The following is a 13309-nucleotide window of genomic DNA, read 5'->3' on the forward strand; positions in this document are numbered from 1 at the left end:
TTTGTCCAGTGTTTGGGGAGAGGATTTGCCGAGCTCCTCAGTGTTGGTGCTACATTTTATTATGAACTGTTTTTTCTTCCTCATGATGTTCTAAAGATCAGGAACAAATACTAAAGAGAACCATTTACTGGACTCTGAAGTAGCCCACTGAGATCAGGGTAATCAAATGAAATTTTACAACCACTGAAGGAAAAACTTACCTAAAACTAGGACCAGAATTTGTATCACAACATCTTCAGGATTCCTCAATATTGTTTGAACATGAGACTTTTTATACTTACTCTTTTTTAAAAAAAATACATATTTTTATTGACCTCAGAGAGGAAGGGAGAGGAGAGAGAGAGAAACATCAATGATGAGAATGACTGATCAGCTGCCTCCTGCACACTCTCTACTGGGGATCAAGCCTGCAACCCGGGCATGTGCCCTTGGCCGGAAAAGAACCTGGGACCCTTCAGTCCGCAGGTCGATGCTCTATCCACTGAGCCAAACCGGCTAGGGCTATACTTACTCTTTTTTTTTTTTTTAAAATATATTTTATTGATTTTTTACAGAGAGGAAGGAAGAGTGATAGATAGTCAGAAACATCGATGAGAGAGAAACATCGATCAGCTGCCTCCTGCACACCTCCCACTGGGGATGTGCCCGCAACCAAGTTACATGCCCCTGACCGGAATCGAACCTGGGACCCTTCAGTCCGCAAGCTGACGCTCCATCCACTAAGCCAAACCGGTTTTGGCTATACTTACTCTTAAAGATGGGGTAAAATAGATCCCCAGACACAGGCAACATTAGGGGTCTATAAAGGGACCACACTCAGTAAAGCCTGAAGTCTCCCTACCTGGGCTCGCTCCTCATCAAATTCCAGGCAGCCCATACCATCCAGTCTCTGGAGATCAATCCAACCTTTCCAGATAACACAGACTCCATTCAGAATCATTGGAGCCTTCAAATAGACCTAAGACACAGAAAAGAAGGGTGAAAACGAATCAGACACATGAAAAACAAAGGTCAAAGTTACTTATGTAAACTGTGGTTTTCTTAGGAAATAAAAAAATAAATACAATAATAAAATCAAGAATTATAAGTACTAGTATATAAACTACAGCCTCTGACCACATTCTATACATTAAGTTAATATGGTTTACCAAAATTTTATTTCTAGTTACAATTCTTCCAGATTACTTTTTTAAAAAAAGTTTTACAGATTTTGTAAAAACTATAGTAAGATGGTATTTGAAGTAGACATCATTGCTCCTCCAGCTGTAGCTAGGACAATCAAGTACTTTGCCTTGGTTTTTGAATCTTGAGTAGAAAGATATAAAGATGGAAAACAACTGGAATTCATTAGCTCCTGAAAAGTGTGCACTGCTTCCATTTATTTGGATCCCTGGAGCTATCCAGGGTCAGGCTCTTTTACACTTTTCTTCAGTTTTATAAGCAACTTCATAGCTATCTGATAAGTAATGCTGCTTTTTAAATTGAATTTATTGGGGTGACACTGATTAATAAAATTATATAGGTTTCAGGTGTACAATTCTGTATCACCTGTATGTTGTATTGTGTGTTCACTACCCAAGTCAAGTAGGTAATGCTGCCTTTTTTATTTATTTTATCTTTTTTATATTTTTATTGATTTTTGAGAGGAAGGGAGAGGGAGAGAGATAGAAACATCAATGATGAGAGAATCATTGACTGGCTGCCTTCTGCACGCCCCCTACTGGGGATGGAGCCTGCAACCCGAGCATGTGCCCTTGACCGAATCGAACCTGGGATCCTTCAGTCTGCAGGCCGATGCTCTACCCAGTGAACCAAACTAGCCAGGGCAATGCTGCCTTTTTAAAAAAACACAAAAACTTAAGTTAGCCATAGTTGATTTTTCCTGCTTGTAAGTAAAAAACCTTAACTAATAAAATATTTATTTATTCACCATTCTTTTTCAGGTAAATAAATAACCTTAGAGAAAAAGTCACTTTAGGTATGATTTCCAAATTCAGATCACTTTCATTTTCAATCACCAAATTAATTCTCATACTGCCTGAAACTGTAATTGTTCTCAAGAGCAATTAAGGATCCATCAAGAAAGGTTCTAATGCTATGATCTTGAGGGAATATTTTTCTATGATGCAGTAAAAATATTAAGAAAAAAAATTATTACAGTTCCTACAATCTCCCTCACCCTAATACCATACTATTCTAATAGTAACGTTAAAATTTTTCATTTTAGGTCAAAAAACTTTTTTATTTTAGGTCTTCACTTCCTCATTTAACAAAAGCTTCTAAACAAAATTCAACATAGACTTTTTATTTTTATTTCACTTACTTATTTTTAAAACACATACTTTTTTAAAAAAATTTTTTTATTGATTTCAGAGAGAAAGGAAGAGGGAGAGACAGAAACATTAATGGTAACAGAGAATCACTGACTGGCTGCCTCCTGCATGCCCCACACTGGGGATAGAGCCACAACCCGGACATGTGCCCTGACCAGGAATCGAACCATGACCTCCTGGTTCATAGGTCAACATTTAACCACTGAGCCATGCTGGCTGGGCTCATAATAGACTTTTAAATCATTAAATGCCTTAAGATTTTTAAAGTCCTACAGAGGAAGCAGGACTTCAATTAATTTTCAAAACTCTAGGTTACCAAATATCTTTTTTTTTCTTAATGAATACCTGCACAGCATTTACTACATACCAGGCTTTGCTCTAATATCTCCCACCCCAATATATTTTTATTGATTTCAAAGAGAGGAGGAGGGAGATAGAAACATCAATGATGAGAATCATTGATTGGCTGCCTCCTGCATGCCCCCTACTGGGGATCTAGCCTGTAAACCTGGGCATGTGCCCTGACGGGGAATTGAACCATGACCTCCTGAGCCACACCAGCCAGTGCCCAAATATCCTATATAATAATCCTATATAATAAAGAGGTAATATGCAAATTGACCCTCACACTCTCGCATCACAAGATGTCCATCCCTATATTGTCACAAGATGGCCACCACAAGATGGCCGCACCCAGGTCGTCACAAGATGGTCACCACAAGATGGCCAGCAGGGGAGGGCAGTTGGGGGTGACCAGGCCTGCAGGGGAGGGCATTTGGGGGTGATTGGGCTGGCAGAGGAGCAGTTAGGTGTCAATCATGCTGGCAGGGGAGCGGTTAGATGTCAATCAGGCCAGCAGGGGAGTGGTTAGGGGGCTATCAGGCTGGCAGGCAGAGTGGCTAGGGGCAATCAGGCAGCCAGGCAGGCAAATGGTTAGGAGCCAGCAGTCCTGGATTGTGAGAGGGATGTCTGACTGCCGGTTTAGGCCCGATCCCCCAAGGGGTCCCAGATTGGAGAGGGTGCAGGCTGGACTGAGGGACACCCACCCTCTGTGCACACATTTCGTGCACTGGGCCTCTAGTATCTTTACAAATAAGGTTCTTTACTCGCCTATACTGAATGTTTTCTATGAACAATCTCAGTGCTTTGGTGAGCTAAAATTTGCATTATTTATTACCTATCCTATATATTAAAGAGCTAATATGCAAATGGTCGTCCTCACTCCATAAAGGCTCAGACACTCAACACTGGGGAGAGAAGAATGGGGACCAGACAGGCACAAATGAGCTCACGAGAGAGGAATGGGGACAAACCAGGCTGCAGCCCAGGAGGGAGACAAGCTGCCTGCCCTGTGGTCCCAGGCACCAGTGGCTGGGGCTGCAGCCCGGGAAAGGGACAAGCTGCCTGCCCCATGGTCCTGGGCAGCTGCAGCCCAGGCAAAGTTGCCCACCAACGGTTCCCTGCAGCTGTGGCTGGCCTGGGTGAACACGTCCTGGGTGCCTGTGACCAGCCAGAAGGAGGGAAGCCCAGGTCCTGTGTGCCTGCGACCGGCCAAAGGAGGGAATCCTGGGTCCCAGGTGCGGGGCAAGGCAGAGGCAGTTAGGGGTGATCAGGCTGGTAGGGGAGCAGTTAGGGGCAATCAGGCAGGCAGAGGTGTTAGGGGCAATCAGTTAGGAGCCAGCAGTCCCAGATTGTGAGAGGCAGTCAGACATTCCCTGAGGGGTCCAGGATTGGAGAGGGTGCAGGCCTGGCTGAGGGGACCCGCCCTCCCGTGCACAAATTTCGTGCACTGGGCCTCTAGTAATGACATAACATTATTAAGACAGCTCATTTTAAGGAAAAAGCTAGAAACATTAACTTTTCCTTTACTCAATTTAGCAGTTTCTTCAACAAAGAATCTTGGGGCATTCTTGTTTTTAAAGAGACTTAATAAGAATAAATGACTGTCTGTAATTATAAATATGCTAGGAAAATTACAAGACACCTGTAAAATAAAACCTATAGGGTTTATACCTTTTTAATACATACTCATGTCATTCCCCTCCACTACTAAACAGAACCATTTTTCTTGTTAAAGACTCCAATCAATCCTGCTGAACCAATTTCTACTTATATTGGAAAAAGCTAAAAACATAAAGTTCCATTTCTCCTCCCATTTGGACCAAGGGAAATAGTCTACAGTTATAGCTGAAACCGTTTAACCACACATTTCCTTCTGTTCTGATAAGTGCTCATTCCCTTCCACATTGTTAATTCAAAACTCCACTTATATACACCTAACAAGTGACTCTGACCTCATATTTGACACCTCACAAAACCTAAAAAACAATACCCTTCTATACTGCCTATTAATATAACTCGACTTACTATATCTTCTAATCAAGATTTCCACCTACTCTTTTTTTTTTTAATATATTTTTTATTGATTTTTCACAGAGAGGAAGGGAGAGGGACAGAGAGCTAGAAACATTGATGAGAGAGAAACATTGATCAGCTGCCTCCTGCACACCCCCCACTGGGGATGTGCCTGCAACCCAGGTACATGCCCTCGACCGGAATCGAACCTGGGACCTTTCAGTCCGCAGACCGACGCTCCATCCACTGAGCCAAACCGGTTTCGGCTCCACCTACTCTTTCTAATGGAGGGCTGAAGGGAGTGCCACACCAGGGAGGAGTATAACATTTCACTTCTCAATGTGCCTCATTATTTTAACTTCTCATCTATACTAATAAAAGGGTAATATGCTAATTAGACCGGGAGACATTCTGGGAGACCTTCCAGACAAAGCCATTGGGATGGGGCTGAGGCAAAGGCGGTAAGGGGTGATTAGGCCAGGAGGGGAGGGCAGTTGGGGGTGATTAGGCCAGTGGGAGGGTGGCGGGGCAGTTGGAGGCGAGCAAGCTGGTGGGGTAGGGGAGCAGTTGGGGGCAAGCAGGCAGAGTGGTTAGGGGCAATCAGGCAGGTGAGCAGTTATGAGCCAGTGGTCCCAGATTGTGAGAGGGATGTCCCAGATTGGAGAGGGTATAGGCCGGGCTGAGGGACCCCCCACTGCGTGCACAAATTTCATGCACCGGGCCACTAGTACTAATTATAAAGAAAATTCTTCTAATGGCAGAGAAAGGTCAACTTCATAATCAGAGTCTACATTCACCAATGAGTTTATATCTTTTAGAATCAAAAATTCCATAAATGTAGCTTATTCATATCCACAGCCAAAATATTTTCCTTAAAAAAAATTACTAAAATTTTTAAAAACCCATTTATTACTTTTTTTTTTTGGTTGTCAAATGATCTTTAATTGGAATATTTTCTTTTGTAGTTCTTAACTAGCTGGGCATTCCACTGCACCACTGTTGATGTCATCTATGATGTCATGAGGGTGGCAGCCATCAACAATGCAGCCCACAGTCTGGGTAGTCCCCAGGATCGCATTATTGATTCCAGAGTTCTCTAGCCAAAGATTGGTGTTGCATCTGTCAGGCAATGGTGGCAAATCTCACCAGAAGTGGTATTTCCACTGTGCTTAATGTTTTTTGCTTTTTTCTGTCTCTTGGCGTACTACCTCCATCTGGGCCTATCTGTTCTGGTCAGTTTCATTGTAATCCTCAGACCCTTCCAATCACCAGTTGCTTTGGCAATTTCATCACCAACCTTTTTTTGGAGAATGACCCAGAGGATCTTGGGGGCCAGGACAGATGTGGCACTGACTTCCCCATAGTTGCACCTTAGATACACAACTTTGATCTCCTTGGGATCAAACTTCAGCTGGTATTGGATGAACCAGGTTTTGGAACGACCGAATAAAAAGTTGTACCTAAGCCTCCTCCCAGCCAAAAGCTGAAGGCTGTTACTTCTTTATAAAAATTCTCATGACAAAGAAAACCACTGGTGTGTTTTGGGAAATTCTTAAATGGGTTCAGAAAATGGCTACAGTTCTTCATCAAGGCTAATGCAGTGAGTGAAATTATAATTTTAAATGATATTTAGATGATTCTGGTGATTTATTTAATGTTCACATTCAAATAAATAGTTTTATGTGTAGATCTTCAAAGTAAATGTTTGCCACTTTCATACATTCATGAATACCAAACCTCAAAGTACAAAGAATATAAAATTTTGTCTCTTACCAGTTTGGCATTTTGTAATATAATTCAATAATGTCATTTAAACACTAAGACATTTTTCACTGAAAATGATGCCCTATTTCAAACTATGAAAATAAAATTTATTAAAATATGACTTAGGGATTAAACCCATTGTCCTAAGAACAATTAAGTATTTTATACAAAATGCATTCTATAGCCCTAGCCGGTTTGGCTCAGTGGATAGAGTGCCAACCTGCAGACCAAAGGGTCCCCGGTACAATTCCGGTCAAGGGCACGTACTTGGGTTACAGGCTCCTTTCCCGGCCCAAGCCCTAGTCAGGGCTCGTGCAGGAGGCAATCAACTGATGTGTTTCTTTCACATCAATATTTCTCTCTATCTTTCTCTCTTCCACTTTCTCGAAAAATCAATGAAAAAATATCCCCGGGTCAAGATTGAAAAAAAAAAAAAGGATGCTAAAGCCTTTAAAATGGGTAAACAGATTAAACTAAGTATACACAAAAACAACAAAAAGGTCTGCTTATCTTTCCAAAAGTAAAATGTCAAAGAATGTTTGAGACTTCACAGAAAGTTAAAAGTGACTATAGCCTCACATTTGTATTCTTTCAGAAATAAGGTAATAGTATACACAATTTTTAATAAACCAAAGTTCTAAATATCAGTATTTGTGATGTTATAGTCAATCTAAATCACACATGCTATCACTTAATATTCAAACTCTGTAGCTTTAAATTCAATATCACTGTAGCAGTAGAGCTTCAGAAAAACATGTATGCACCATCAACTGTGGCATTAGCCATATAATGAAATATTAATTGGCCATAAAAAAATGAAGTATTCATACATGCTACAACATGGATGAATAGTGAAAACATTATGCTAAGAAACCAGAAAAGGCCATATGTCTTATGATTCCATTTATATAAAACTAGAGGCCCAAAGCACAAAATTTGTGCACGGGGGTGTATGTCCCTCAGCCCAGCCTGCACGCTCTCCAATCTGGGACATCCCTCTCACAATCCAGGACTGCTGGCTCCCAACTGCTTGCCTGATTGCCCCTAACCGCTTCTGCCTGCCAGCCTGATCACCCCCTAACCACTCCCCTGCCAGCCTGATCGATGCCTAACTGCTCCCCTGCAGGCCTGGTCACCCCCAACTGTCCTTCCCTGCTGGCCTGGTCACCCTTAACTGGCCTGGTCACCCTTGCTGGCCTGATTGCCCACAACTGCCCTCCCCTGCAGACCATCTTGTGGTGGCCATCTTGTGTCCACATGGGGGCAGCCATCTTGTGTGTTGGAGTGACAGTCAATTTGCATATTACTCTTTTATTAGATAGGATGTCCAGAACACACAAATAGAGATAGAAAGGAGATTAGTGGTTGCCAGGGGCTCAGAGCAGGGAGAAATGAGGAGTGACTGCTAGCAGGTACAGGATTTCTTTTGGGGTGATGAAAATGTTTTGAAATTAGAGTGGTGATGGTCACACAACTCTGAGAATATACTAAAACCCCTGAATTGTAGACTCTATAGGGGTGAATTTTGTGTATGTAAATTTTATCTCAATAAAACTATTATTAAAAATTTTGCAACCATTTTTTCTGTTACGTAAGTGACACCTATGAGATATGTAAATGGAGATTTTTGAGTAGGCAGTTGCAAATGGGATTCTAGCGGGCTGATGATGTTAGGCCTGGCAACCACCAACAATACAGTGCCGTTTAACTCTAGAAAGGAAGAGATTCTCAAGTAAGTAGGAGAAAAGAGGGAGAGCCCAGGAAGAACTCAGAAGAAATCCAACTTTTAGATGCTGGGTAGCAGAAAGGAACCCAGCAAGCATGCTATAAATAGCCAGTGAGAAAAAGAGAGAAACATGTAAGGAGCCTAGGGGCTAAAGGTTAAGTCATAGATCCCCAAATAAAAATTTCCCCTTTGTTGGATGCTTTTAAGATATCTAAGGGCACTTGTAATTTTTAGCAATGCTTTTATTTAAGGCAGTAGTTCTTAGTCTAGAGTTCAAAGAACCTACAGAAATTTAGGTTTATGGTTAAGTTTCAAAAAGACCAGAAACCTACTGAAATTCTGTGTAAAACAATATGTGTAAAATGTATTTTGGAATCAGATAAAACCTGGGTTTAAATTGTAGCTCTATCAGTGTATCTGATATAAATTATTTAAGTTTACTAATAAGCCTCAGATTCCTCACATATAAAATCCCTAAATAGTGCCTTTCGTACGTAATAAAAATTAACTCAATGCACATAAAATTTATATTACTGTTGTTCCCACCAATAAACCAGCAGACAAGCAGTGACACTGGGATGGCCATGGGCACCCAGGAAAATAAGATATTCCATTAAGGAAGAATATATCTTGCCTTTTCATTATAATCGTTTCTGTAGTCTATTTTAACAGATTCCTTTAGAACAGTGGTCGGCAAACTGCGGCTCGCGAGCCACATGCGGCTCGCGAGCCACATGCGGCTTGCGAGCCGCGGTTTGCCGCTCTGTTGACTAACGAGTTTGCCGACCACTGCTTTAGAAGATACTTGCTTCTGAATCATCCTCCTTTAGCCACATGCCCCACCGGTTCATAAATGCACTGTCATCTGCTTGCCTGTTGGATAATCACTACAGTCAAGTCATTCAATCTTATTTGCCTCTGAATCATAATTGGGTTGCATGTAAGTGTAAAAAATAGCTTCTTCAATCTATAGTGATTTAATGTAACTGAACAATCTATTCCCTACAGTTAAAAAATCTTGAACTTATTGTGTGTGTAACTACATATACACACCTACTCAATAAAATGTGTTAACCAAACAGAAAAACCCACCCTAAATTTCATATGGAATCTCAAGGGACCTTGAATAGTCAAAACAATTTTTAAAAAGAACAAAACTTAAGGACTCACACTTCCTGACTTCAAAACTTACTATGCTTTCCATGCTGATAGTGCTCTCACAAACATGGTGAATGTTTCTAAAACCTGCCGCTTTCTGTAAGTGTGGCAAGCATCAGTCCCCCAAAGTAACACAGTACAATGACAAGGATTCTCTGTATGTGCAGGGAAAGCGGTGTTATGACAGGAAGCAGAGTGGTTATGGTGGGCAGAGTAAGCTGATTTTTTGCAAAAAGCCTAAAACTACAAAGAAGATTGTGCTGAGGCTTGAATGCGTTAGGCCCAACTGCAGATCTAAGAGAATGGTGGCTATTAAAAGATATGCAAGCATTTGCCTTAGCTGGTTTTGCTCAGTGGGTAGAGCGTCGACCTGTGGACTGAAGAGTCCCGGATTCAATTCCAGTTAAGGGCACATGCCTGAGTTTCGGGCTCAGATCTCCAGTAGGGGGTATGCAGGAGGCAGCCAATCAATGATTCTCTCTCATCATTGATGTTTCTCTCTCTCTCTCTCTCCCTCTCCCTTCCCCTCTGAAATCAACAAAAACAAAAAGTGGATTAGAAAAAAAAGATGCAAGCTTTTTAAACTGGGAGGAGATAAGAGAAAGGACCAAGTGATCCAATTCTAAGCTTCATGTTGTTTTATTATGTGACAATAAAATCTTGATATGTTCACTTCATGTAGTTGCATTTGGTCTTTTGGGGAGGGAAGTAAACTAGTGTTATTAATAAAATTTGCCTTACAGGAAAATTTATGCTAAAAAAACTAACTACAGCCCTAGCTGGTCTGGCTCAGGGGATCAGGGGTCCTCAAACTACGGCCCGCGGGCCACATGCAGTCCTCCGAGGACATTTATCCAGCCCGCTGGGTGCCGCTGCCTGTCCTGCTTAGCAGCCGACTCGTCCCGGGCCCGCAGTGCGCATAGGAATTGGTTCATAGTTTTTTTTTTAAACTATAGTCCGGCCCTCCAACGGTCTGAGGGACAGTGAACAGGCCTCCTGTTTAAAAAGTTTGAGGACCCCTGGGAGTGTTGGCCTGCAGACTGAAGGGTCCCGGGTTCGATTCCAGTCAAGGGCATATGCTGGGTTGTGGGCTCGATCCCCAGTAGGGGGCATGCAAGAGGCAGCCAATCAGTGATTCTCTCCTTATTGATGTTTCTATCTCTCTCCCTCTCTGAAATCAATAAAAAAACGTATTTTTTTAAAAAACTAACTACAAAGCTACAAAATCAAAACAGCAGAGTATTAGCATAAAAACAAAATATAGAACCCATGGAACAGCACAGAAAATTCAGAAATAAATCCTCACATAGTCAAATAATTTTTGCCAATGGTGCCAAGACTATTCAATGGGAAAAGAACGGTCTTTTCAACAATTGGTAGTAGGAATAAATATGTACATGTAAAATAATAAAAACCCATATCTAACACCATATTAAAAATTAACTCAAATGAATCAAAGACCAAAAACCACAAAACTTTTAGAAGCAAACATTGGATAAAAACTTCATGACATTGGATTTGACAATGATTTCTTGGAAATGATACCAAAGACACAAGTAAAACTTTATTTTAAATAAATAAATTGGACTTCATGAAATTTAAAAAATTTTATGCATCAAGACACTATCAACAGAGGAAAAAGACAACCCAAAGAGTGGGAGAAAATATTTGCAAATCATAAACACCCGTTAAGGCAGTGGTTCTCAACCCTTCTAATGCCGCGACCCTTTAATACAGTTCCTCATGTTGTGGTGATCCCCAACCATAAAATTATTTTCGTAATGTAAACATCTGTGTTTTCGATGGTCTTAGGCGACCCTGCTAGCGGTTCTCAACCTGTGGGTCACGACCCACAGGTAGAGAACCGCTGCTGTAGAGCCTAAGACCATCGGAAAACACAGATATTTACATTACGATTCATAACAGTAGCAAAATTACAGTTATGAAGTAAGCAACAAAAATAATTTTATGGTTGGGGGTCACCACAACTTGAGGAACTGTATTAAAGGGTCACGGCATTAGAAGGGTTGAGAACCACTGCGTTAAGGGATTAACATCCAAAATGGGCTAAGGACTTGAATAGACATTTTCCCAAAGATACATAGTAGTAAATGGCCAAAAAGCATTAAGAAAAGATGCTTATCACTAATCATCAGGGAAATGCAAACCAAAACTACACTTCATACCCATCAGGATGGCTACTACCAAAAAACAGCAACAGCAAGTGTTAGCAGGAGAAATTAAAACCCTTATGGTGGGAATGTAAAAGAATACAGCCATTGTGGTAAACAGTATGGCAGTAACTAAAAAAAAGTAAAAATAATTATTATAGCCCTAGCCGGCTTGGCTCAGTGGATAGAACGTCAGCCTGCAGACTGAAGGGTCCCAGGTTCAATTCCTGCCAAGGGCACATGCCTGAGTTGTGGGCTTGGTACCCAGTAGGGGGCGTGCAGGAGGCAGCCGATCAATGATTCTTTCATCATTACTGTTTCTCTCTCTCTCTCTCTTTCCTTCCTCTCTGAAATCAATAAATATATTTTTTAAAAAATAAAAATAATTATTATATGATCCAGTGATCCCACCTCTGGGCATATACCCAAAAGAAATGAAGGCAGTGTCTCAATGACATATTTATACACCCATGTTGATAGCAGCACTATTCCCAACAGCTACAAACATACAAATAACTGAAGTCTCCATCAACAGGTGACTAGACAAGCAAAATGTGGCATACACATACAATGAAATATTATTCAGCCTTTTAAGGAAGTAAATTCTGCAATATGCTACAATGTAAATGACTCTTGAGGACATTATGCTAAATGAAATAAGCCAGTCATAAAAAACAAATACTATATGATTCCGCTTGTATGAGGTACTAAGAGTAGTCAAATTATAGACAGAGAGTAGAATGGTGGTTGTCAGGGTTGGGGAAGGAGGATAATGGGGAGTTATTGTTTAGTGGGGATAGAGTTTCAATTTCTGCTCAGAAACTTGCCCAGAAGGGCTCATAAAAATTCTCAGGGTTCTGGCTGGTATGGCTCCGTTGGCTGAGCTTTGTCCCATGCACCAAGAGATAACTGGTTCGATTCCAGGTCAGGGTACATGCCTGGGTAGCTGGCTTGATACCCAGTGGGGGGCCTGCAGAAGGCAGCCAATCTATGTTTCTCTCCCTCTTCCCCTTTCCCTTTCATTCTCTCCAAAATCAATAAAAACATATTTTTTAAAAAATTCGCAGGGAAGCTGAATCCAGACTTGACTCAGATTCTGTTCAGCTTATCTTCTAGGAGCTTTCATGTTAGGATGATACTATAATCCTTTATTTACATTGTCATGAAGGTTGTGCTTGATGTATTCGGTTTTTCAAAACTAAACACTGCATTGGTTTGAGATATATGCATAGAAAATAAAATGTTAAAGCAAAGCAAAGAAATAATAAATATATCAGTCATTATAGTGGTTTGTGGTGGGGTTTTTTTGGTGGAGTGACACAGGCCCTGCCACCATCCAGGAGCGACAGCCAACCGAATTGCAGCCAACGCTGCAGAGACCCCATGGCACAAAATGCGGCCCTCAGCCCAGCCCAGCCCAGAAATGGTCGCTGTGGGCATCGGGTAATGACATCACATAGCAACGCCCAGCTTCCTCTCCCTAGCGACTAGCATCCTTGGACTTTTCTCAGCCCAGGAACACCACTTGCTTTATAGCCAGGTGCAAACATTTTACACTTTAATCAAATGTCTATGAAGCATTTTAATGTGCCTCATCTCATTTGATCATCACAGAACTCGTGGAGTAGATAGATAGGACTCGATGGAATCCTATTTTCTTTCAGTAGCGGGAAAACAAGAGATTTAGAAAGCTTAGAAACTTGACCTGACTGAAAAGAAGTAAGAAATGGTGGACCTTGAAAACGACTTCAGGTTTTCTCACTGTGCAGAATATAGTCAAACACTGCTGCAGTTTATTATTT

The 13309-nt window shown here is 41.3% G+C and overlaps 1 protein-coding gene across 3 annotated transcripts in view; it reads right to left on the minus strand.

Annotated features, from left to right (window-relative positions):
* Positions 1 to 13309, minus strand: part of CBFB (core-binding factor subunit beta) — a 62555-nt gene that overhangs the window by 26035 nt on the left and 23211 nt on the right. For all 3 annotated transcript variants that reach the window (XM_080644725.1, XM_080644724.1, XM_080644726.1), the window contains exon 4: positions 842 to 958. In XM_080644725.1, coding sequence (XP_080500851.1) covers positions 842 to 958 — 117 coding nt within the window. The remainder of the gene's footprint in view (positions 1 to 841; positions 959 to 13309) is intronic.

Source organism: Plecotus auritus (genome assembly GCF_963455305.1).
Source record: "Plecotus auritus genome assembly, chromosome: 10".
Classification (NCBI taxonomy): domain Eukaryota; kingdom Metazoa; phylum Chordata; class Mammalia; order Chiroptera; family Vespertilionidae; genus Plecotus; species Plecotus auritus.